Consider the following 22,987-nt stretch of genomic DNA (forward strand, 5'->3'; position numbering starts at 1 on the left):
GCGTCAGCCTCTGTTTACAGCTCCCGGGAATCAGCTGGCGCCGCGCACATGTTTGGGGCTGTTGCTCGGGTGACGGCCCGGGTCTCCCGCCCACGGGGCTCCTGCAGGGGTGAGGGGGGTGCCTGTCGGCCTCCCCCGGGAGGAGCTGGAGCAGCCCTGCCCCCCACGGCTCCCGCTCCGTACTGCCCGTGTCCTCAGAGCCCACGCCCGGGGCGCCTGCGTGACAGCAGCCTGACCACGTGCGTCGCCCGGTGGAGACAGCCCGATGCTCTGCCCCGTCCTCTGGGGGCGGCGCTGCCTCGAGCCCACCGGGCGGCTGGGTCTGGGGGTGCCCTTCGCCGCGGCCCCACAATGCCTGTGCGGCCACCCCCCCCCCCCCCGGGGTGGCTCTGGGGGACCCTCAGCTGCTCTTGTGTTTCTTTCTTAGTCTTGCCTTCTCTTCAAAGGAGCGACGCTCCCTGCAGCCCTGGGGTGGGGGCGTGTGTCCGTCTCGGGGTTGCTGGCCCGCCGCGTGGGTGGGGCACCGGCCTACCCCGTCCTAATCCCGTCCTCTCTCCCGGAGCAGGTAAAGGAAGAGGCGCCGGCAGCGTCGATGACGGCGGCGTGAGGGAGGACGACGATGCCCAAGGGCGGGAGCTCCAGGACGCCACAGCAGGGAGACGGCGCCCTCAGCAGCGACATGGTGGAGAAGCCGGCCGGCAGGAAGGTGGGCGCGCGGCTGGGCTTCGGCGGGAGCGCCGGGCGCGTGCGTGGGGACCCAGGCCGGCGCGGTGGGTGCCGGACGGGGCGCGACAGGCTGGGCCAGGAGGCCGGTGTGCGCCCGGCCCACACCACTGGGGCCGCGGCTCCCCGGGCTCCGAGAGCGGCCGAGCCCGCAGGAGAGCGCAGGCGGGCGCAGGGCCGCGGCTCGGCCCCTGCGCGTGCCCGTCGGCGGTGGGTGTGCCTTTGCGCCGGGCCCCCCAGGCCCTGTCCAGGCGCTGCCTCTGGCCTCCGGGTGCGTCTGGGGAGTGGGGGGCGGCCCTGTGGTGGGGGTCGTCCTGTCCCAGGCGGGTGCCCCGTCGGGGGCAGGCGGTGTTGGTGAAGGGGGGCCCAGGGCCCGGGTGTCAGCTCACGAGGGCAGGTGCCCCCGGGCTCCGGGCCGTTGGCTGACGGATGGCTGTGGCGCAGCAGGTGCTCGGCTTTGCTGGCGTCCGCGGGGCTGTGGCCGGGCTTCTCGCGCGGGACGGTCAGCGGGCTCCTTGCCCGAGGTTCCTGCCGTGGGCGCGTGTCGTGGGGCGCAGGGCCCCGGGGGTCTTGGTCTTGGGTGCTGGTGCCCCGTGTGCGGAGAGCACGCGTCGTGGGCAGCGTTGCGTTTCTCACGGGCCTTTTCTGTGGCTGTTGTGATGACGGTGGCTCGGTTACAGGGCGGGGGAGGGCGCCCTGAACCCCCAAACCTGCCCACTCTGGGCCCTGCCGTTTGCTGCTTCAAGATGCACTCTGGCGCGGAGACCTGCACCGGGAAGGGGTTTTAATATGGCTGCGTGCACGGGGGCATCCGCCCCAAGCCAGCCGTCCCCGCGCGGGGCAGGCCCAGCCCGACGGGGCGGCCCAGGGCAGGGCCGCGGGGCCCGGAGCTGCCCGTCTGAGGCCCTGCTGGCGGGGCCCACGGGAAGGGGCAGAGGGGCCAGGCGGGGCTGGGGCGGAAGGAGCCGCGTCAGCCCCCGCGGGGCTCTCACCCGCGTCTGTCCACCCTGCCCAGTGCCGAGAAGCTACGCGGCCCCCATCCCCCCCCCCCGGGCCGGGGTGGTGGGTCCAGGCCGTGGCCAGGAGCCCTCCTTGTGGCCGCAGCTCAGCTGCGAGCGCGGGGGCTGTGGGCCTTCGGAAGGCGGCAGTGCCCCGTCTTGGGGTGCTCTTCCCAGGAGGCCCTGGTGCTGTGAGGGCACCATGTTCGCCAACAGCTTCCCTGGGGGAGACTCCGGAAGGACCTTGCTGGCAGGGAGGGCCGTGCAGTCCAGGTGGGGCTGGCGGGGCTTCCTGGCCAGGCGCCGCGTCGCCGGTGTGGGGCAGGGCAGCGTTGTGGGGACCGCCCAGCAGTCCCCCCGACAGCACCGTCAGCTGGGCTGGCTGAGACTGTCCAGCCCGGTGGGAGCAGATGGCCTGCGCCGCGGGGGCCCAGCGTCCCGATGGCGGCGGGGGGCTCTCGCCTGCGTGCCCCTCGGGCTCAGAGGCTTCGCGGCGGCTGGGCCGTGGCCCCCCAGGCCTGGGTCTCCCGCGCCTGAGGACGCGGGCTGGGCTCTGGCTCAGGGGGCGTCTGATCGCGCCCTTTGCTTCCCAGGATAAACTCTCTCTGACCAAGACCCCGAAGCTGGACCGCGGCGATGGCGGCAAGGAGGTGAGGGAGCGGGCGAGCAAGCGGAAGCTGCCCTTCTCCGCGGGCGCCAATGGAGAGCAGAAGGACTCGGACACAGGTACCGCGGCCGGCGGAGGCGCCCTGCTGCGCGGGGGTGGTCTGGAGTTGGCGCCGCCGCCCGCAGGCAGCCCGGGGCCCGCAGCCCAGAGGAGTGGACCCGCCCTCTGCGCGCTCGCCCGCGTGCCCGGCAGCTGGCACTGAGGGCAGCGCCCGAGTCTCCTTGGGCTGAGGAGCGGCCGTGGGGCCTCTGTGGCCGCCGTGCGTGAGTCGGCGGCGGGCGAGGGGCCTTTGTGGCGTCCGTGCCGGCTACCCTGGGGCGTGTGCCTTGGCTTCTCCCCGCGGCGGCTGCTCGTGGGAGAGGAGCGGGGTCAGGAGGGCCTGGGCCTCGCCCCACCGTCTTTGTCCTGCTCTGCAGGCGGCCAAGGAGGGCCCAGGCACCTGAGGGCGGGAAGCCTGGGGCGGTAACCCAGTGCAGCGGCAGAGGCCCCCGCGGGCCGGGGGCTGTGTGCACAGGCCCTAGGGTCCCGGCCTGAGATGCGGGGGGCGGGGGGAGTCCGGAGCTGGTCTGAACTGCAAGCGGCGTGGACACGCAGGCCCGGGGGCCTTGGCTTCCTGGCTGGGCCGCAGGAGGGCTCTGACCAGGAGCGGTTCCCTCCAGGGGGCCGCACTTTGGGAACAGAACGGGGCTGGCGCAGAGCCGGGGACGCAGGCGCTGGTGGGGACGGGCCGTGGGGTGCCCCTGGGAGTGTCGCGCTGCAGCCCGGCTCCTGAGCACGCACGCCCGCAGGCCTGCGGCCTCTCTAGAGTATGGGCTCCGGAGCGTCCAGCTGGGTGGCGTGGCGGCGGGAGACAGCAGGTGGTGCGCGCCAGGCCTCCTCCGGTGTTCAGGGCTGGTGGCCACAGGGCTCTGTGCGCAGGAAGAGCAAAGGATACTTGAGGGCGCTCTGGGTGAGCACGTGGGCAGCACACGCAGGTGGTGGGCATCGGGGCTGCCCTCTGCTCCCAGCCTGGCACCGACGCCCTTTGCTGTCAGAGGAGCGGGGCCCCGGAGGCCGGCTGAGGGCTCCGCAAAGGCCGCAGCCTGGAGCAGCGGTGGGGGCCGCCCACGTGAGCCCGTGCAGGGAGGAGGTGGGCTGTGTCCTTCCTGCTGCTGCTGGGCTGGGGCTACAGGGAGCGCGGCGAGCCCCCCAGAGACCGCGTGGTGCCTGAGCCGTGCTGCGCGCCCGCATCAGTGCCGAGGGGGCTGGGCCTTCTGCCCGGGCCCTGCCCGCAGCCGGGTCCCCGTTTGGCCACATTGCCTGGTGACACAGACCGCAGGCCGGCGCCTCCGGACATGCGGGCCAGGCCGGGAACTCGTCCGCCCTCTGAGGAGCCTCGCCAATCAGCAGCTCCCATCCAGCGTCGGAAGGGGGAACATGACCCTTGTGCCTCCAGCGCCTGCGGCGGAGCTGCCGGAGCAGCGCTCAGCCTGAGGCCGCCCCCGCCCTTGGCCTGTCCTCAGCCTGGCCACACAGGCGCCGTCCGCTCCGGCCTTCTGAAGGGGCCGGGCAGGGCGGGGCTTGGCCCTCATGAGGCTCGGCACCAACCTGGTCCGCCACTGCGGCCCCGCCGAGCTCCTGGGCCCCCGGCGGCAGCACCGTGACCTCCATCTGGACACAGGAGGCCGGCCGGGGCCTCACAGGCCCGTTCCTCCCCGCGGTGACCGTGGCGCTGGTCTGTAAGGGAGGGAGGCGGGCGTGGAGCTGAGGGACGGCAGCCCGGCCAGAGTGTGACGCCTGGCGGGAGGGCTGGGCCTGCGTGCAGACAGGCCCGGACAGGCCTGTGTCTCCTGACCAGGCCTGGTGGCTAGGCCATGCGGGCGCCCTGCTCGGGAGGCCAGCTGGGCACTGGAGGCTCTGCGGGCCGGGCCGGCGCCCCGAGCGACCCCAAGGCCTGTGCCTGTGGGGTGCCCCTGCCCCGTGCCCGCACCCAAGGCTTTAGCGCCGGCCTCCTGGGAACCGTGCAGGGCAGGCCTGGTGGGCGGAGCTGGTCCAGTGCGCGCAGGCTCTGACCCCAGGCCTCCCGCCCACCCCGTGGCAGCCCCTCCAGCCTGTCCACTCTCACGAAGCTTCCAGGCCCAGGACGGTCCTCAGGCAGCACCTGGCCAGGTGCTGGCAGGGACGCGGGGCCCTAGGGGAGACGGTGCAGCAGGCGGAGCAGGGGCGCCGCGGCTCCAGGAGGCAAGGGGTCGGGAGCCTCAGGGCAGCCAGCCCACACGGGGGTGAGGGGCGCTGCTGCCTGCAGCGTGCCGGGGAGGAAGCGGCCCCAGCGTGGCCGTCAGTGGACAGCTAAGTGGATCGTGACTCAGACGCGGCCGGGCCGGACCCGCAGGCCCCCGTGTGGTCTTCAGGGTCTGTGCGGTGGGGGCGGGTGGAGAGCCTTTACCCCGACCTGGGCCGGTTGGGTCATCCTGTGGCTCCTTCCTCAGCGCCCCGGAGGGCGGCGTGTGTTCCCGGTGGCTCGGTGGTCCCCTTGGGCGGAGTCCCGGGGTGCGTGGCTCCGCCGTGCGTGCGGAGGTCGAGCAGCCGGCAGCGCTGCTGCTGGCCAGGTGCTGGGCAGGGGCCGCCTGGGGTGCCGCGTCGGCGTTCTCCGGACGCTGTCAGGCGCGCGCCCTACGGGAAGCGTGTCTCTGCGCGTGGAGGCGCTGGGACGCGTCTGGACTGGGTGGGGAGGCCGGGGCACTGCCCAAGGCTGGGTGGGCGTGTGGCGAGGTGGCCAGCTAGGTGGGCTCTAGGGGCGCTCCGGGGGCATTGAGTGAAGTGGGGCGCCTCAGGCTGTGGCCTGGGGTCTGCTCCCGCGCGGGCCCCACCCGCCGAGGCCGGGCGGAGGCGGCAGCTTTGGGCTCCTGGCCTGTGGTGCCGGGGCAGTGTCCGTCCTCACCCCGGGGCTCCGTGAGCGGCCGCCCCGCGCCCCTGCGTGGCCTGAGGCTGGAGCGTGTGCTGGTAGGTGAGGTGGCCGAGCAGGCGCGGCCGAGCGGGCTGTGCCTCGTGTCTCGTTAGTGCTCTGTGTTGATGCCTTTAGATGCCTCCAGCCCAGTCCACGTCGTGGCACTGCAAGGCTGGCTCGCTCCTCGAGGCGCCACGCCCTGAAATGGAGGTTCCTAGAAGCAAGAAGAAAGGTACAGTACGACAGCCGCTTGGCCTGCTTGCGTGTTCTGGACCGTGTGGAGGCGGGTCGGGGAAGGCGGCCGGAGCCAGACACGCGTGCTTAGGCAGAGACGTGCTTGCGAGCGCCGGGCCATGCGCCTCCGCCTCGAGGGCGGCGGGCGGTCCGGGAGGCACCTGCCGCGGAGCGGGGTCGGGGCGCCGCCGCGGGCGTCCGGCAGCTCTGAGGCGGCGGGTGGCTCGTGGCTCTCCGGCCGAGGTGACGGCACCGCCCGCCCGGCGTCCCCGGTGCCCGGAGGCCGCGAGGCGGCAGGCAGGGCCCGCGGGTCGGGGACGCGCCGGCACAAAGTCTGCCCTCTCTCCACCGCCTCGCAGAGAAGCAGGGTCCCGAGCGGAAGCGGATCAAGAAGGAGCCGGTGGCCCGCAAGGCTGGGCTGCTCTTCGGCATGGGGCTGTCGGGGATCCGCGCCGGCTACCCCCTCTCCGAGCGCCAGCAGGTGGCGCTGCTCATGCAGATGACGGCCGAGGAGTCGGCCAACAGCCCAGGTGAGCCCAGCGGGAGGGCCCGGCCGGGGCGGCCACACCTGTGCCCGCCAGCCTCGGTGACGCCGCGTCCTCTCCGGCCGCAGTGGACACGACACCAAAGCACCCCTCCCAGGCGGCCGTGTGTCAGAAGGGGACGCCCAGCTCTGCCTCCAAGACCAAAGACAAGGTGAACAAGAGGAACGAGCGTGGGGAGACGCGCCTGCACCGCGCGGCCATCCGGGGGGACGCCCGGCGCATCAAGGAGCTCATCAGCGAGGGCGCCGACGTCAACGTCAAGGACTTCGCAGGTGGGCGGCCATGGGCCCCGGGGCTGCAGGGTGGGGCTCCCCAACTGCGGGTGGCGGCGAGGGGCCAAGGGTCAGGAGAGCCACGTCCTGTGTGTCCTCGGCAGGCTGGACGGCCCTGCACGAGGCCTGCAACCGCGGCTACTACGACGTGGCCAAGCAGCTGCTGGCCGCGGGCGCCGAGGTGAACACCAAGGGCCTGGACGACGACACGCCCCTGCACGACGCCGCCAACAACGGGCACTACAAGGTGGGCTTCTGCGCGCGTGGGGGCCGCCCCGCCGGGGGAGTGGATGGTCATGCCCCAGAAGGGGGCTCTGGGGGCTCAGCGGGGGTCCCGGAAGCCAGTGCAGATGCCCCCACGATCGGCCACCATCTGCAGACCGGGGCGCTGAGCCGCTCCCCCACCAGCGGGGCTGGGGCCAGGGAGTACCACGCACGGGACCGAAGTGGTGCCAGCTGGGGAGATGGCGTCGGCAGACCCCGCGGTGTCCACTGTAGGGCCTGAGCGCCGAGGTGGGCACTGGGCTGTGGGGTCCGACAGGTGGGGTCCGAGGCCCAGGAGCCGGAGCGGCCTCCCCGGTGGGATGGCGCCGTCGGCTGCCGGGCTCGTGTTTTGAGGCCCTTCTGGGCAAGTAAGTGGAGGAAGCTCGTGAGCCGTCTGGGGTTTGCTCAGAAGAACGTGGGCAGGGTCGGGGGAGGGTGCGTGAGGGCCTCAGCCGGCAGAGCCCCTGCCCCAGGCCACGGGCGGTGACCGTCACTCACGTCCCCGCCCCCGAGGGCTGTGGCTCCTCTGGGGAGTGCTGCCCATGGGTGGGAGTGCTGGCTCCAGCCTCCTGCGCCCTGGGATGCAGGCCCAGGCCGCTGCTGCCGAGGGCCACGGGAGGGCCGAGGGCATCTCCCTGGCCCCCAGCCTGGTCTCAGCGCCGCCCCGCGCCCGCCGCTGTCTCCTAGGTGGTGAAGCTGCTGCTGCGGTACGGGGGGAACCCCCAGCAGAGCAACAGGAAGGGGGAGACACCGCTGAAGGTGGCCAGCTCGCCCACCATGGTGAACCTCCTGCTGGGCAAAGGCACCTACACATCCAGCGAGGAGAGCTCGACCGGTCAGTGCCGGGGCCCGGGCGGGGTGGCCCCTCTGCTCCGTGTGGGGTCTCGGGGCCCAGAGGCCTGTTCTTGCTTTGGGGGGGGGGGGCGCCGCTGCCCTGTCCGCGGTGCCCCGAGCCTGCCTGACACCCCCTCTGTCCCCCGCAGAGAGCTCCGAGGAAGAGGACGCCCCCTCGTTCGCCCCGTCCAGCTCCGTCGATGGCAACAACACGGACTCAGAGTTCGAGAAGGGCCTCAAGCACAAGGCCAAGACGCCCGAGCCCCAGAAGGCCGCGGCCCCCGTCAAGGACGAGTACGAGTTCGATGAGGACGACGAGCAGGACCGGGTGCCCCCCGTGGACGACAAGCACCTGCTCAAGAAGGACTACAGGAAGGAGGCCAAGGCCACCAGCTTCGTGTCCATCCCCAAAATGGACGTGAAGAGCTACGCGAAGAACAGCGCGGCCGCACCGAAGAAAGCCGTCCACCGCATCCTGTCGGACTCCTCGGATGAGGACGACGTGGGCGTGCCCGCGGGGCCGGCCGAGAAGCTGCGGCTCGCGCACGCGCTGCTGCCCGGCGGCAAGGCCCGGGAGCCCGCGCCCGCCAAGCCGCAGAAGGAGAAGAACAAGGTGAAGAAGAAGCGGAAGAAGGAGCCGAAAGGCAAGGAGGTGCGGTTCGGGAAGAGGAGCGACAAGTTCTCCTCGGACTCGGACAGCGAGTGCCCGGACAGCGGCGCGGACGACGCCGACTCGGTGCTCAGCTCCGGCGGCCTCAAGGAGTCCCCGCTGGTGCTGAAGGACCCCTCCCTGTTCAGCCCCCTGTCCGCCTCCTCCACCTCGTCGCACGGGAGCTGCGCCGCCCAGAAGCACGCGCCCGGCCTCTCGGAGCAGCACGCCAAGCACTGGCGCACGGACAACTGGAAGACCATCTCCTCCCCCGCCTGGTCCGAGGTCAGCTCCCTGTCGGACTCCACGCGGACGCGGCTGACGAGCGAGTCCGACTGCCCCTCCGAGGGCTCGAGCGTGGAGTCGCTGAAGCCCGCGCGGAAGCGGCAGGAGCACCGGAAGAGGGGCGGCCTGCAGAGCGCGCTGCCCGAGAAGCGCAGCGCCGTCCACTCCAGCGCGGATGGCGCCATCCCCAAGCTGGACAAGGAGGGGAAGGTCGTCAAGAAACACAAGATGAAACACAAACACAGGAGCAAGGACAAGGGGCTGGGCCCCGTCGGCCAGGAGCTCAAGCTCAAGAGCTTCGGCTACGAGTACGAGGACGCCAAGCCGCGGGCGGACAAGGCCCTCCTGCTGGACAGCGACCTGCCCGCCGAGAGCAAGCTGCGGGCGCTCAAGCACGACCGCGAGCACTTCCGGAAGGAGGAGCGGCCCGGCAAGGCGAAGCCGGAGGACAAGGACTGGCTCTTCAGGGACGAGGGGGGCAGGGTCTGCCGGGAGGACAAGCCCCCCCGGAGAACCAAAGAGGCGGGCCGGGCCCTGCGCGAGGAGCGGGAGCGCGGCCTCCGCGCCGAGCGGGAGAAGCCGGCCAAGGAGAAGTCCCCGAAGGAGGAGAAGCTGAGGCCGGGCCGCGAGGAGAGGAAGAAGAAGCCCAAAGACAGAGCCGCCCGGCCGGACAGGAAGGGCGAGGGCAAGGAGGAGCGCGCGAGCCGCGAGAAGGCGCCGGCGCCCCGGCGGGAGAAGGCCTTCCGCGACGAGCCCGCCTTCGACGAGTACCGCGGCGCCGGCCAGTTCCTGGAGCCCGACGACGCCAAGTTCGGGCTCTCCGACGACCAGCAGGACCGCTGGCTCTCCGACCTGTCCGACTCCTCCTTCGACTTCCGGGGCGAGGACAGCTGGGACTCGCCCGGGACGGACTTCAGGGACCTCAAGGGCGACTCGGTGGCCAGGCTGATCCTGGAGACGGTGAAGGAGGACGGCAAGGACCGCAAGCGCGAGGCCCGGGCCCGCGAGAAGCGGGAGCACGGGGAGCGGCGGGCCGAGCGGGACGCCCTCTTCAGGAAGAAGGAGCGGGACCCCCTGGACAGGAACCCCGAGAAGAGGCGGGAGCCGGCCGAGAAGCACAAGGGCCCCCCCGGCGGCCTCCCCGAGAAGGACCGGAAGCGCAGAGAGGCCGCCGAGGGCGGGCGCGACAGGAAGGAGGCCCTGGAGGGCGCCCGGGAGCGCAAGGACGGCAGGGCCAGGCCCGACGAGGCCTTCAGGGAGGAGCCCAAGGAGCTGGGCTGCGACGGCGTCTTCCGGGACCGGCCCGACGGCGACCCGGGCAGGAGCCTGGAGCCCTGGGAGCGGCACCACCCGGCGCGCGAGCGGGAGAAGCGGGAGAAGAGCAAGGCGGAGAAGCACAGGGACAAGTCCAGCGACAAGGACAGGGCCGAGAAGGCCGGCCCGGACAGGGCCCCCAAGGACAAGGACCCGGACAAGGGCTTCAAGGAGAAGAAGGACGCCAAGGACAAGCACCGGGAGCCCCACGGCCGGGAGCGCGAGCGGAGGGCGGCCCCGGAGCCGGCGCGGGAGCGGAGGGACAAGGCCCTCGCCGGCGCGGCCGCGGAGGACGCCCCCGAGAAGAAGGACGACAGGAAGGGCAAGGAGAAGAGCTGGTACATCGCGGACATCTTCACGGACGAGAGCGAGGACGACAAGGAGCCCTTCGCGGCGGCCGAGGCCGGGGAGGCGGCGCGGGCGGACGGCCCGCCCGAGCGGGAGGACGGCGACCGGCACCGCAAGGGCTCCGCCGACCGGCAGCACGCGGACAGGCAGAAGGACAAGGAGCCCCGGGAGAAGAGGAAGGAGCGGGGCGCGGCCGACGGGGGCCGGGAGCGGCGGGAGCGGGGCGCCGACCGGCACAAGGAGCGGCGGGAGAAGGAGCCGGCGGAGAGGTACAGGGAGCGCAAGGACCGGGCCCCCGCCGACGGCGCGCCCGAGAAGAGGCCCAAGCAGAAGCCCCCCGAGCGGGCGGAGCGCAAGGGCGCGGCCGAGGACAAGGCCAAGGGCCGGCACCGGGAGCACGGCCGGGAGCGGAAGGCCGCGCGGGCCGGCGAGCTGGAGCGCAGCCTGCTGGAGCGGCTGGAGGAGGCGGCCCTGCGCGAGGACCGCGAGGACTCCAACGACAAGGCCAGCGAGGCGTCGTCCGACAGCTTCCCCGAGCGCGGCCCCGACCCCGCGCTGAGCGCCCTGCTGGAGGCCGCCTTCCCGGAGCCGCCCGAGGAGCGGGGCCGCGAGCGCGAGCGCCTGCGCCACGCCTCGTCCTCCTCCAAGAAGAGCCACGAGCGGGAGCGGGAGCGGGAGCGGGCCCGGAAGGACAAGGCCGACAAGCGGGACAAGGCCGACGAGCACAAGGACCCCGGCGGCCGCAAGGACCCCGGCCCGCACGACAGGGACCTCCTGGACGCCGAGGCCTACGCGCTGGCCTACGGCGCCAAGGCCGAGCTGGACGAGGAGCCGGACAAGGCCGCGGAGCCGTTTCCCGCCGAGAAGAGGGAGAAGGGCGAGTCCGAGCGGGAGCCGGCCAAGAAGCCGGACAAGGAGCTCAAGCCCTTCGGCGCCGGCGCCCTCAGCCTCCTGCGGGAGAAGCGCCGGCGGGAGCGGCGCCGCGAGCGCTGGCGGGAGGAGAAGGAGCGGCACCGCGACAAGCACCACAAGGAGGAGCCGCGGCCCCCGGCCCCCGGCCGCGAGAAGCCCCGGGACGAGGGCCCGCGGCTCGGGGAGGCCAAGCCCAGGGACAGGCTCAAGGAGAACCCCGAGAAGGAGCGGGGCGACGCGGCCCGGCTGAGCAACGGGAGCGAGCGGCTGCCGCTGCCGCGGGACCCGGGCCGCAAGGACGCCCGGCCCCGCGAGAAGCTGCTGGGGGACGGGGACCTGATGATGACCAGCTTCGAGCGGATGCTGTCGCAGAAGGACCTGGAGATCGAGGAGCGGCACAAGCGGCACAAGGAGCGCATGAAGCAGATGGAGAAGCTGCGGCACCGCTCCGGGGACCCCAAGCTCAAGGACAGGGCGCGGCCGGCCGACGACGCCCGCAAGAAGAGCCTGGACGCCTCCGCCAGGAAGCCCCCCGGGCCGGACCCTGCCCCGAAGGACAGGAAGCCCCGCGAGCCGGCGCCCGCCGCCCCCGCCGCCGAGGGCAAGCCCCTGCCCGCGCCCGCGCCCGACGCCAGGGACTGGCTGGCGGGGCCGCCCGCGAGGGAGGGCCTGCCCGCCTCCCCCAGGCCGGACCAGGGCCGGCCCACCGGCGTCCCCGCGCCCGCCCCGCCCTGCCCCGGCTACGAGGAGGCCATGCACACGCCCCGGACCCCGTCCTGCAGCGCGGACGACTACCCCGACCTCATGTTCGACTGCACGGAGCCCCCGCCCGCCCCCGGCACGGTCGCCGGCACCGGCTCCCCCTCCTTCTACGACCGGTTCTCGGCGGCGGCGGCGGCGGCCGGCGGGATCTCGGAGACCCCCGGCCAGACGCCCACCCGGCCCCTGTGCACGAGCCTGTACCGGTCCGTGTCCGTGGACATCCGGAGGACCCCCGAGGAGGAGTTCAGCGTCGGGGACAAGCTGTTCCGGCAGCAGAGCGTCCCCGCTCCGGCCAGCTACGGCTCGCCGGGGCCGCTCCTGGAGGACAAGGCCCCCGGGCCCCCGGGCCCCGCGGACAAGTTCGCCTGCCTGTCCCCGGGGTGTTACTCGCCGGACTACGGCGCCGCCTCCCCCAGAGTGGACGCCCTGCACTGCCCGCCGGCCGCCGTGGTCACCGCCACCCCCTCCCCCGACGGCGCCTTCTCCACGCTGCCGGCCAAGTCCCCGCCCGCACACAGAGACGCGCTGTCGGCCCCGTCCATGGAGGGCGCCCTCCCCCCCGACCTGGGCATCCCCCTGGACGCCACGGAGGACCAGCAGGCCACGGCGGCCATCATCCCCCCCGAGCCCAGCTACCTGGAGCCCCTGGACGAGGGGCCCTTCAGCACGGTCATCACCGAGGGGCCCGTGGAGTGGGCGCACCCTGCCACAGAGCAGGCCCTGTCCTCTGGCCTGCTGGGGGGCGCCGCCGAGAACCCCGTCAGCTGGCCCATGGGCTCGGAGCTCCTGCTGAAGTCTCCGCAGCGGTTCCCGGAGTCCCCGAAACACTTCTGTGCCGAGGAGCCCCTCCACGCTGCTGTTCCGGGGCCCTTCGGCCCCACCGAGGCCCCTTACCCGGCCTCCCCTGTCCCCTACCCTCTGTCCGTCCCGGAGCCCGGGCTCGAGGACGTCAAGGACGACTCCGGGGAGGCGGCGGTCCCCGTCCCCGCCTCCGAGGAGCCCACCCCCTTCGCCACCTCCTCCAGGCTGGAGTCCTTCTTCGGTGACTGCAAGGCGCTGCCCGACGCGCCCCCCGACGCGCCCCCCGAGCCTGCGTGCGTGGCCGCCGTGGCGCAGGTGCAGGCTCTGGGGGCCCTGGACGGCAACTTCCTGGGGAACGGCCACGGCCTGGCTGCCCTGGGCCCCGTGGAGGCCGTGCCCTGGTCGGACGCCTTCGCCGGCCCGGAGGACGACCTGGACTTGGGGCCCTTCTCACTGCCCGACCTTCCTCTCCAGCCCAAGGACGTCTCCGACGTGGGGGCAGAGCCTGCGGAAGGGAGCCCCCTCAGCCCTCCAGAGGACACCCCTGCAGGGCCCCCCGCCCTGGCGAGCGGCGGGGACGCAGCCTCGTCGGCCCCCGAGGAACAGCTCTTGCCGCCTCCAGAAGAGGCGCCCCCCCGGCCCGAGCCCGACCCTCCCGCGGAGCCCGAGCCGGACGCGGCGCGGCAGGGAGCTGGGGAGGCGGGGGCTCTGCCGGACGAGCAGACCCCCGGGGATGCCGGCCCGGGCTCGGGGCCGGAGCCAGCCCTGCCCGAGCAGCTCCTGCCAGGGAGCGCGGACCAGGAGGCCGAGGACCCGGATGCCCTGGCCGCGCCCCGCTGCGCCCCCGACCCTCCCGCAGACGCGGCTGACCGGGCCGGCCCCCACGACAGCGCCGGGCCGGAGGGGCCCCCGGGCGGCGTCCAGCCCGAAGCCGCGGACTCGGAGCCCAAGCCCTCGCCCGAGGCCCAGAAGGCCCCCCGCGTGGAGGAGGTCCCCCAGCGCATGACCAGGAACCGGGCCCAGATGCTGGCCAACCAGCACAAGCAGAGCTCGCCGCCTCCGGAGAAGGAGCCGGCGCCCGCCGCGCCCAGGGCCCGGGGCCGGGGCTGCGAGGAGGACGAGGCCCAGGCCCAGCACCCGCGCAAGCGCCGCCTGCAGCGCTCGGGCCAGACGCTGCCGCCGCCGCTGCACCCGTCCACGCAGCAGACGCGGGAGGTGATCCAGCAGACGCTGGCCGCCATCGTGGACGCCATCAAGCTGGACGCCATCGAGCCCTACCACAGCGACAGGGCGAACCCCTACTTCGAGTACCTGCAGATCCGCAAGAAGATTGAGGAGAAGCGGAAGATCCTCTGCTACATCACGCCCCAGGCGCCGCAGTGCTACGCCGAGTACGTCACCTACACGGGCTCCTACCTGCTGGACGGCAAGCCGCTCAGCAAGCTGCACATCCCCGTGGTGAGTGCGCCCCGCCGGCTGCTGCGTCGGGGGGCTCCCCTCCCCCTCGCTGGTTAGCCGCCCGGGGCCCCCAGGGCCGTGTGGAGGCGGCGCTGTCGTCCCCGGGACCCAGGGAGGGGCGGCCTGGGGTGCCCGGCGCGCCCGTCTCACCCGGCACCTGACGTCGGGGCCTGCCGGGTGCGGTGGCGGCCGAGGCCCTCTTCTGGGAGCACCTTGTGCCGCGCCCCTGCCCACCCCCCACGTGGCCGCAGTTCTTGGGGGCCCTCCCTGGGAGACACCGCGGGCAGTGGGGTTTGGGGTGCTCTTCCGGCGCTGAGCCTCTTGTCTTGGGGCGAGGCTGTGCGGGCAGCCGGCGGCGGCACTGACTCGCTCCCCCATGTGACCCCAGATCGCGCCCCCGCCCTCCCTGGCGGAGCCCCTGAAGGAGCTGTTCAAGCAGCAGGAAGCGGTGAGGGGGAAACTGCGCCTGCAGCACAGCATCGAGCGGGTACGCGGGGCTGGGGGCGCGCGGCCTCGAGGGGTGCGCGGGGCCTGTTGGGGAGTCAGGGCTTGGCTGATGCTGCTCCTCCCCTGCCCCAGGAGAAGCTCATCGTCTCCTGCGAGCAGGAGATCCTGCGCGTCCACTGCCGGGCAGCCAGGACCATCGCGAACCAGGCGGTGCCCTTCAGCGCCTGCACCATGCTGCTGGACTCGGAGGTGTACAACATGCCCCTGGAGAGCCAGGTGGGCGGGCGCGGGGCCCGGAGGCCACTCAGGCCGTGGGGTGGACGGGGGCCTTTCCGTGCATGTGTCCTCGTTGGGTACGCAGAGTCCTCCTGGGGGCCCGGGCTGCTGGGCATGGCGCCTCCTGGCCTGTATACGGCCCCGGGGCCCTGTGAATGAAGCTGGCCGCGCTGGTGCGGGGCCCTCGCGCAGCCAGCCGTCCCCTCCACGGGGTGCCTCCTGCCTCCTGCCCCGGGTCAGAGCTGCCTGTGGGGTCAGAGCCTGCTGGTGCCTTGGCCACCTCCGGGCACCACCCAGTGGGCGCTCTCGCCTGTCTTCCGGCCCAGGGCCTGAGGAGCTCTGGACGCTCCTGGCGCCCCGCAGGCCGTGAGGGCGCAGACAGGCTTGCCGGCTGCCGGCACATGCTCGGCGCCGCAGGGAACGTCCGCACCCGTGGCCCCGAGCACACCCGTCCCCTCGCTGCGCCAGCAGGGCCGGGTACTTTGGCATTTGTAAGGGGTGCTCTGGCCAGAGGGGCGCCAGCACAGGCCTGGGGGTCGGGGACGGCACCTAGGAAGAGACCCCCGCGGGGGGAGGGGGGGTGGCGCCTGCCGCAGCTCCTCCTGGAAACCCCTCGTCCCGCGGACCCCGGACGCTGACGCGCAGTCGCCCGTCAACAACAAAATCCATTTTGATGACAAAAAGTGGAGGCGCGTGCCCCGCCCCAGCTCGGGGTGTGCTCGGACGCCCACTGGGGCCCGCGGCACCCGGGTCTCCCGCTCACCGGCCGTTGCTCCCGACAGGGGGACGAGAACAAGTCGGTGCGGGACCGCTTCAACGCCCGCCAGTTCATCTCTTGGCTGCAGGACGTGGACGACAAGTACGACCGCATGAAGGTGGGTGCCCGCCCCGCCCCGGCCCTCGCGGCCCACGGCCGGCCTCCTGTGGGTGGCGGCCGTGGCTGGCGGGGTCGGGGCCTCGGTTCCCGGAACAGGCGCCGGCCCCCCCAGACGCCAGCCTCACTTGGCCCTTTGCTGGCCGACGAGGGCGTGGGCTGGGGCTCCGGCCACGCGGTCTCTGCCCGCCGCCTCCCCGGCTGGACCGGGGCGGCCTCAGCGCCTCAGCACAGACGCGGGGCTTCCCTGTAGAGCAGCAGAGTCTGCGCGTCCCCGGTGACGGGGACCCAGTCGGTGCCCGGAGGGGACGGGACCTCGGCAGACGCCGGCGAGGCCCGAGCCGAGCGCCGCGGCGGGTGGGCAGCCCGCCCCTCCCCGGCGCCTGCGCTCTAGGAGCGCGGTCGGGGCCGGCGCGGGCCGCCGCCGCGGGGCCACTCGGACGGAAAAGGGGCGCCGTGGGGCCGGGTCCCGTCCTGACCCGCCGGCTGTGCCCGCAGACCTGCCTGCTGATGCGGCAGCAGCACGAGGCGGCCGCGCTGAACGCCGTGCAGCGGATGGAGTGGCAGCTCAAGGTGCAGGAGCTCGACCCCGCCGGGCACAAGTCGCTGTGCGTGAACGAGGTGCCCTCCTTCTACGTGCCCATGGTGGACGTCAACGACGACTTCGTGCTGCTGCCGGCCTGACGCGCCCGCCCGTCCGCCCAGCACCGCCGCCCGCCCCGTCGGCGGGGACGCAGGGAGAGGCCGCCGGCCGCCGTGGGAGCCGGGGAGCCGGCGCGGCCCCGCGGCCTGGCCCGTCCGCAGCCGGCTGCAGGACAGAGCGCGAGGGCCCGTGTTCCGTCCCGGTCGGCGAAAGGAAGAACATCCAGGCGCCCGCCCCTCCGATCCCGAGCTCCCGGCCGGAGGGCCAGGGCGCGCCGACCGCCCCCGCGGAGCCGGGCCGGACGCCGCTCAGAGGGACGCGGAGCCAGGCTCGCCTTCGTGTTTTTAATGGAGTCAAATCCACGTGGTTTGTATATTTTTTCCTTTACTCTTGGGCATTTGGTTTCTCTTTCTGAGAACATAACTTGAAACACTACAGAGCCAATAACCATAGACGCGTACCCGTAAGCTGTACAGTTTTATACACATTCACAATGTACTTTTGCTGCCTTCTAGATAATTTATTTTGCAACACATTACTGCACAGTGTAAATAACTTATGTACTGTAACATCACTTCAGTTCTGTGTAAAGAAATAAATAAATTAATTACATGCTCTTCGTACACGGCGGCGTCCACCCGCTCCCGGAGGCCGGTGCCCGGCGGCGCCAGCGTCCCCCCAAGTCGCCCTTTCATTTCAAAGCCGGTCCTGCGCTCCCCGTGCGCGCGCGCCCGCCCCCCACCCCACCACCCCCCGACAGCAAGAGGCGCCACTGCCGCTGCGCCCCGTCCGGGCTGGGCTGGGTGGGCCGCCCTGCATCCCAGGCAGGCAGACCGGGGCCAGGGTGCGGTGGGTCCAGCCTGGCCCACGAGCCCGGGGACGCGGAGGGCCACCCCCAACCCCCAGAAGCGCCCTGGAGCCGGGGCAGCAGCAGAGGGAGGCGCTCCTTCCCCTCCCAGGCCAGCCTGCCCCTGGCGACGGGCTGAGGGCGCGGGGCCGGCGCCTGGGTCCCTGCGCTGTGGATGGCGTCCCTGGGAGGCTCCCGGCACAGGACCCGGGTGCGGGCAGCTCTGGGGGCAGGAGCTAGTTGGGAAGGCCAGGCCTCATGAAGACCCCGCTTACCCCGGGGGCCAGCTGGCGCGTGCCTGCGGCGCTGCGGGGGTCGTGGGGCCCGGCGGGAGGCGGGGGGCTTGGTGCACACCCTCTGCCTCTCCAGATAGGCCGGCCGCCCCGGTGATGAGCTGCCCTCGACTCGGGCCTTGCCAGCACAGGAACCCCAGGCCGGCCTCCCCCGACGCCGCCATACCGGGCTGGTGCAGACCGGCCCTGGAGGCAGCCGGGTCCCCCCCAGTCAGCTCTGCTCACGTCTGGGGGCCCGACTGAAGGGGGGCTGGCCAGGCGGGCGGGGGAGGCCGTGTCGTCTGGACCTGGTGTTGCCCCGCGGGCCGCGGCAGCCTCGCGCTGGAAGGCCTGGCCCTGCGGTGCAGCTCAGTCTAGAGTTTCTGACAAACCCCAGACGTCCATTTCCCAGGAGACCATAGCTGGGGGGCCCTGAGGCAGGCGCCGGGTCAGAGTGGGGCCGCTCTCCTTCCCGCCACACCCTGAGACCCCCAAGGGTCTCCACGGGGGCACGGGGCACCCCCAGCTGTCTAGCGGCCCTTGGGCCTGCACGGGCAGCACAGCCAGGCGCCTGGCCCGGGGCCCGGGCGGGCAACCAGGAGGGCGCCCCGACTAACAGTCCAGCAGGCGTCCCCCAGGGCGGCCCAGGGGCGTGTCAGGGCCGGGGAAGTGAGGCCGCACAGGACCAGACGCCCTGCCCGGCACGGGGGAGAGGCCGGGGCCCTTCAGTCCGCCGGGGGCTTGTGGGTGTACAAGGCCTTGAAGCAGCCCCTGCAGGGAGAACAGGGCTGAGCGCCCAGGCGCCTCCCTCCCTGAGGCCCCAGCGGGGCCACCGCGACCCTCCTCTGACGGCACGGGGGGGGGGGGGGGTTGGGGGGGGGATGTGTGTGTCAGGCCCGGGGTCGGAGCCGGCGGGGAGGGCCCCCACGGAGCACGGCCGGTGTCGGGGTTCAACGCCTGCTCCTGAAACATCGGCCACGGTCACGGGACGCGTGCTTGGCCAGCCCTGGCCCGCCCCTGGCCAGTCACCCCGCCGGGTGAGTTGCAGGCGCCCCCTTCTCCGGCGAGGGCCCCGCACGGGAGGGCGGTCCCGGGGCAAGGCCCCACCGCGGACACCCGGCAGGCACCCAGCGTGGACGCGCCCGCCCTGGGGCCGAGGGCCGGCAGCACGGAGCCGGGGCGCACACGGTGACGGTTTCCGGGTGCCCGATCACACACCCTGCTCGGATGTGCCCCCCCACCGCCGGCGCGGAGCCGCCCCTCGGGAAAGGGGACGCAGGAAGGGACACGGGGGGGGCGGCTCCAGGCGCAGCAGAAAGGGCCCGAGCTCCTGCCCCAGACCCGCCGGGGCATGCCAGGGCCTCCCGGGCCTTCCCGGGCCTTCCCGGGCCTCCCCGGCCTCTCCCGGCCTCGCCCTGGTCTGCCCCCCAGGCAGCGCTGGGCCCCACACATGCCAAAGCCTGGCCCTGCCGGACGACAGCCGCGGCCTTAGACGCGGGGCACCGAGAGACCGGGCGGCGCCACCCCCGCACCGCCCAGCAGCACGAGGCTGGACTGGGGTCCCCGTCCGTGCAGAGAAAGGTCCCCGGACTCGGCGCCACCGACCAGACGCTCTGGAGACAGAAGCGCCAACCCCGGCCGAGTGGGCGCCGGGGCCGCGCAGAGACCCTCGCCGCGCGGCCACGAGCTGGAGGAAGGAAAGCCGGCGAGGCGGGGGAAGGCGCCGCACCCACGCCGGGCAGCCCCGGTGCAGAGCAGCGCGCAGAGCTCGAGGAAATACGGCTGGAGATCCCGCGTGGCCCAGCAACACCCGTGAGCCGGGAGCACTCTAGGAAAAGGAGCTTCACCCAGGGCCCGCCCTGGCGGCGCAGCGGGTTGAGCGCCGCGCTGTGGAGCTGTCCGTGGCCTCTGTAGCGCGGGTTCGATCCCCAGCCGGCCAGGAGCAACCCACAGGGCGCAGCAGACCCCTCCTGTCTCCCCGCTGCTCCCCTCAGCAGTGGGTTTCGTCAGTCTGCCTGTTCTGCTCCCCGCTCTGGCTCTGGCGACACACCCTCCCGCGTCTCTAGCCTGTACCCGGTTCTTGTAGAAATAAAATCTTCAAAAAAAAAAGTTTCCCCTACGCCTGTCACACAGCAGGACTCCCGCGGCTGCCGTTTGCGAACCAGGACCCGTGCCCTTCAGCAGACGGGCGGGCAGACCGGGACACACGCGCAATGGCGGAGAGGGTGGCATCTGGGACAGAACGGATGGCGCTGTGGCGTGCAGTCACCGCAGAGCAGCAGCCAGCCCGCGGGGGGTTGCCCTCCTCTGCGCAGCACAGATGAAAGAATCGTCCACAGGGCCTCCCCGGTGGCGCAGCGGTTGAGCGCTGGGTTGCGAAGCTGCCCGCGGCCTCCGCGGCGCCGGTTCGATCCCCGGCTGCTCCCCGGCCACCGGAGGAGGGTCCCCCATGGCGCGCAGACCTCTCCTGCCGCCCGCTGCTCCCCTCAGCAGTGTCCTTCGGTCCTTCTGCCTGCTCTGCTCCCCGCTCTGGCTCTGGTGAATCCTCTCACCCTCCCGCGCTTCTGGCTGTACCCAGTGCTTGTATAAACAAAACAAACAAATAAATAAATAAATAAAACATGCCTCTATTAAAAAAAAAAAAAAAAAAGAATCGTCCACAGACAAAGACCAGCAGGACCAGACCCGGCACTCAGCGCCGAGAGCGAGGAAGAGGTGGGGGGCAGGCGGGGCGTGGGCGCAGGAGGTTTGGAAGGGGGAGAGCAAAGCTAGGAAAACAAACTAACGAGAGAGGGAAAAAAACCACAAAGGAAAACACGAGACGTCAGCTCGCACCGGGCCAAGCGGCGGTCGGGAGACAACCGGGACACGACCCCGCGAGGAGGGGCAGAGGCGCCCCCGCACGGCCGCCGGGAACACAGGCCGGCCGCGCTCACGCCCCACAGCCCGGAGGTTCCTTAAAAACGCTTAGACGCGGGTCTGCGTGGGCCCCACGGGGCGAGGGAGGCGCGCCGGGTGCCCCGCCGAGACGCCGACCCGCGAGCGCCCGCCCGGGCCAGGCCGCCGGGACGCGGCAGCGGAGCGCGGAGCTCGACCCGGCGCCAGGAGCGCCCGCCCGGCCCGGCCTCTGCGGCGCGCGTGACCCGGGCGGACGCCGCCGCCACTTCCCGCTCCCGACCCCGCAGCCGCGGCGAGCAGAGGGCGCAGGGCGGGCGGGAGCGCACGGCCTCGAGGCACTTTCGGGGCCTCCCTGGGGGCGCAGGGCCTAACCGAGCCTGTGAAGCCGCCGCCCCGCCCGGAGGCAGCCGCAGGGCGCAGCGGAGCTCCCGGCCCGGCCCCGGCGGGTCTCGGCAGACGCGCCCGTCCTGCCCCGCTGTCCCTGGGGGCCCCGCCCGGTGCCACCGAACGCGCCAAAATTCACCGGCCCGGGCGCCGCGGCGGGGCCGCGTCCCGTCTGGCTAAGGCCGAGCTAAGCGCCGGCGCGGGCCGGAGGCGCGGGGTGAGCGCCCCGAGACAGCGGGCGCGGGACGGCGGCCCCGCGAGACCCACCGCTGCGGGGCGGCGGGGAGCCGGGAGTCGGCGGGCGCGGGGGCCGCTCCTGGCCGGGGATCGAACCGGCGCTCAGAGGCTGCGCCCGGCCCGCCGCGGCTCCGGGAGCCCCGGGTCGGCATCCCGCGTCGGCACCGGCACTAAACCCCGTCAGCGGCCGGCGCCCCAGGCACATGCCGTCCCGGCCCCCCTCGCGGCCTCGAGCCCGCGCCAAGTGTGTCGGCCGCGCGTGGCCGCTGCTCCCGGGGCGGCGCCGCCCGCATCCCGCCCGCGCCCACCGCTCGGCGGGCCCGGGGCTGGCGGCCACCCGGCCCCCAGGCCCGGACGGGCTCGCGGGGCAGCGGGGGCCGGAGGGGCCGCGCCCGACGCCCCGAGCCCTTCTAGGGATTGGCGTGTGCGGCGTGCGTGCGTGTGCGGCGTGCGTGCGTGTGCGGCGTGCGTGCGTGTGCGGCGTGCGTGTGCGCGCCGTGTACCGTGCGTGCGCCGTGCGCGCGCGAGCCTGTACGTGTGCACGGTGTGCGTGCGTGCCTGTACGTGGGCACGCTGTACGTGGGCGCGCTGTGCGTGTCAGTACGTGGGCGCGCTGTGCGTGCGTGCTATGCGTGCGCGCGCTGCGCGTGTGCACTGTGAGCGTGCACGCGCGTGTCCGCACACCCACGTCTGCCGGGTGCACGCGCGCGTCAAACACGCACCTGCTCGGCAGAGCCGCGCGGGGGGGGGTGGGGGGGAGGCTCGCGCCGGCCTCAGGGTCTCGGCGGGGCCCCGGCGCCCCCGCGGAATCGGGCCGCGAACGAGACCCGCGCGCGCCGAGCCCGGCCCGGCCCGGCCGCCCTCAGGCGCCCCAGGCCCCGCGGCCGCGCCCCGAGCGCGCCCACTCAGGGGCCGCCGGCGGCTTCCGCGCCTCGGGCCGGCGAGGGGCGCCCGGCAGCGGGGGCCGCCCCACATCGGCGCCTCCGCCGGGCCGCGGGCAGGGCGACCTCGCGGAGCCGCCAACGCCGCCGGGCCGCGCCTCGGGAGCCAGCGCCGCGACGGCAGGGCCCGCGGCGGTCCCGCGCCGACCAGGGGCGCCCTCCGGGCCCGGCAGCGGAGCCCGCGGCCCCTCACGCCCGCGCGCGGCTCGTCCCCGCGGGCCCGTCGGGGAGGGCGCCGAAGGCCGCGGCCGCCTCGCAGCGCCCGGAGCTCGCGGCCGGGCGAACCGGCCCCGCTCGCAACGCGACGCCGCCGCCCGCCCGCCCGCGGCGACCCCCGCAGGCCGCGCCGCACCCGCCTTACCGCGCGCCGCTCCCGCCGGACGCCGCTGCGACGCGGGGAGCGCGGGCCCCACGGCCGCCCAGGGCCGCGCCCGCCCGCGGTCTGAGGAGAGGCGGCCTCGGCGACGCCGCTGGACGCGCACCTGACGCGCACCTGACGCGCCCGCCCCGCCCCGCCCCGCCCACGAGCCTCGCGGGCCACGCCCCACTCAAGGACGCGGCCTCCCGCGCACCCAGGGGCGGCCACACACGCCCGCACCCGCCTCGCGCCCTGGCCCTGGCGCTGCGACCCCGCCCGCCCGCCCGCCTCGCGCCCGAGCTTCCCGCCTCGCGCCCGAGCTTCCCGCCCCACCCGCTCCGCGGCAGGCCCCGCCCACCCGCCCCACAGGCCCCGCCCCTCCGGCCCCGCCCCGCCCACCCAACAGGCCCCGCCCCCGCAGCCCCCGCCCCCGCCGTGCCGGCCCCGCCCTCTCAGGGCGCTCCCGTTGCCCGCCCCGCGCCAACTTCGGGAGCTGCCCCGAGTCCTGCCCCGTCTCCGCGCTCCCACTCCGTGCGCGTGGGCGCTCCCCTCCCCCGCGCCCCCCGCGCAGCCCCAGCCCTCGCCCTCTACACGCCCCGCTCCCCGGAACCGACGGTCCCGCAGGCCCCGCCCCCGCCCCGTGGCCCCGCCCCGCCCGCTCTAGGCCCCGCCCCCCGGCCCTCCACCTGGCCCCGTGGCCCCGCCCCCCGGCCCTCCACCTGGCCCCGTGGCCCCGCCCCCCGGCCCTCCACCTGGCCCCGTGGCCCCGCCCCGGCCGCTCCAGGCCCGCGCCCGGCCGGCGGGCGCAGAGGCTGCGG

At 74.0% G+C, this 22,987-nt stretch overlaps 1 protein-coding gene across 1 annotated transcript; it reads left to right on the forward strand.

Moving 5' to 3' along the window:
- Positions 1 to 619: 619 nt before the first annotated feature.
- ANKRD11 (ankyrin repeat domain containing 11) lies at positions 620 to 16,273 on the forward strand (the record flags this gene model as incomplete). Its single annotated transcript, XM_084256578.1, has 11 exons — positions 620 to 706; positions 2,315 to 2,447; positions 5,908 to 6,078; positions 6,162 to 6,365; positions 6,470 to 6,612; positions 7,317 to 7,464; positions 7,613 to 13,992; positions 14,381 to 14,479; positions 14,572 to 14,715; positions 15,498 to 15,590; positions 16,088 to 16,273. The coding sequence occupies 11 exons, from the start codon at positions 620 to 622 to the stop codon at positions 16,271 to 16,273; spliced, it is 7,788 nt and encodes a 2,595-aa protein (XP_084112704.1).
- Between the last annotated feature and the right edge of the window lie 6,714 nt (positions 16,274 to 22,987).

This window comes from Talpa europaea (assembly GCF_964194135.1).
Source record: "Talpa europaea genome assembly, chromosome: 16".
In the NCBI taxonomy this organism is placed as follows: Eukaryota; Metazoa; Chordata; class Mammalia; order Eulipotyphla; family Talpidae; genus Talpa; species Talpa europaea.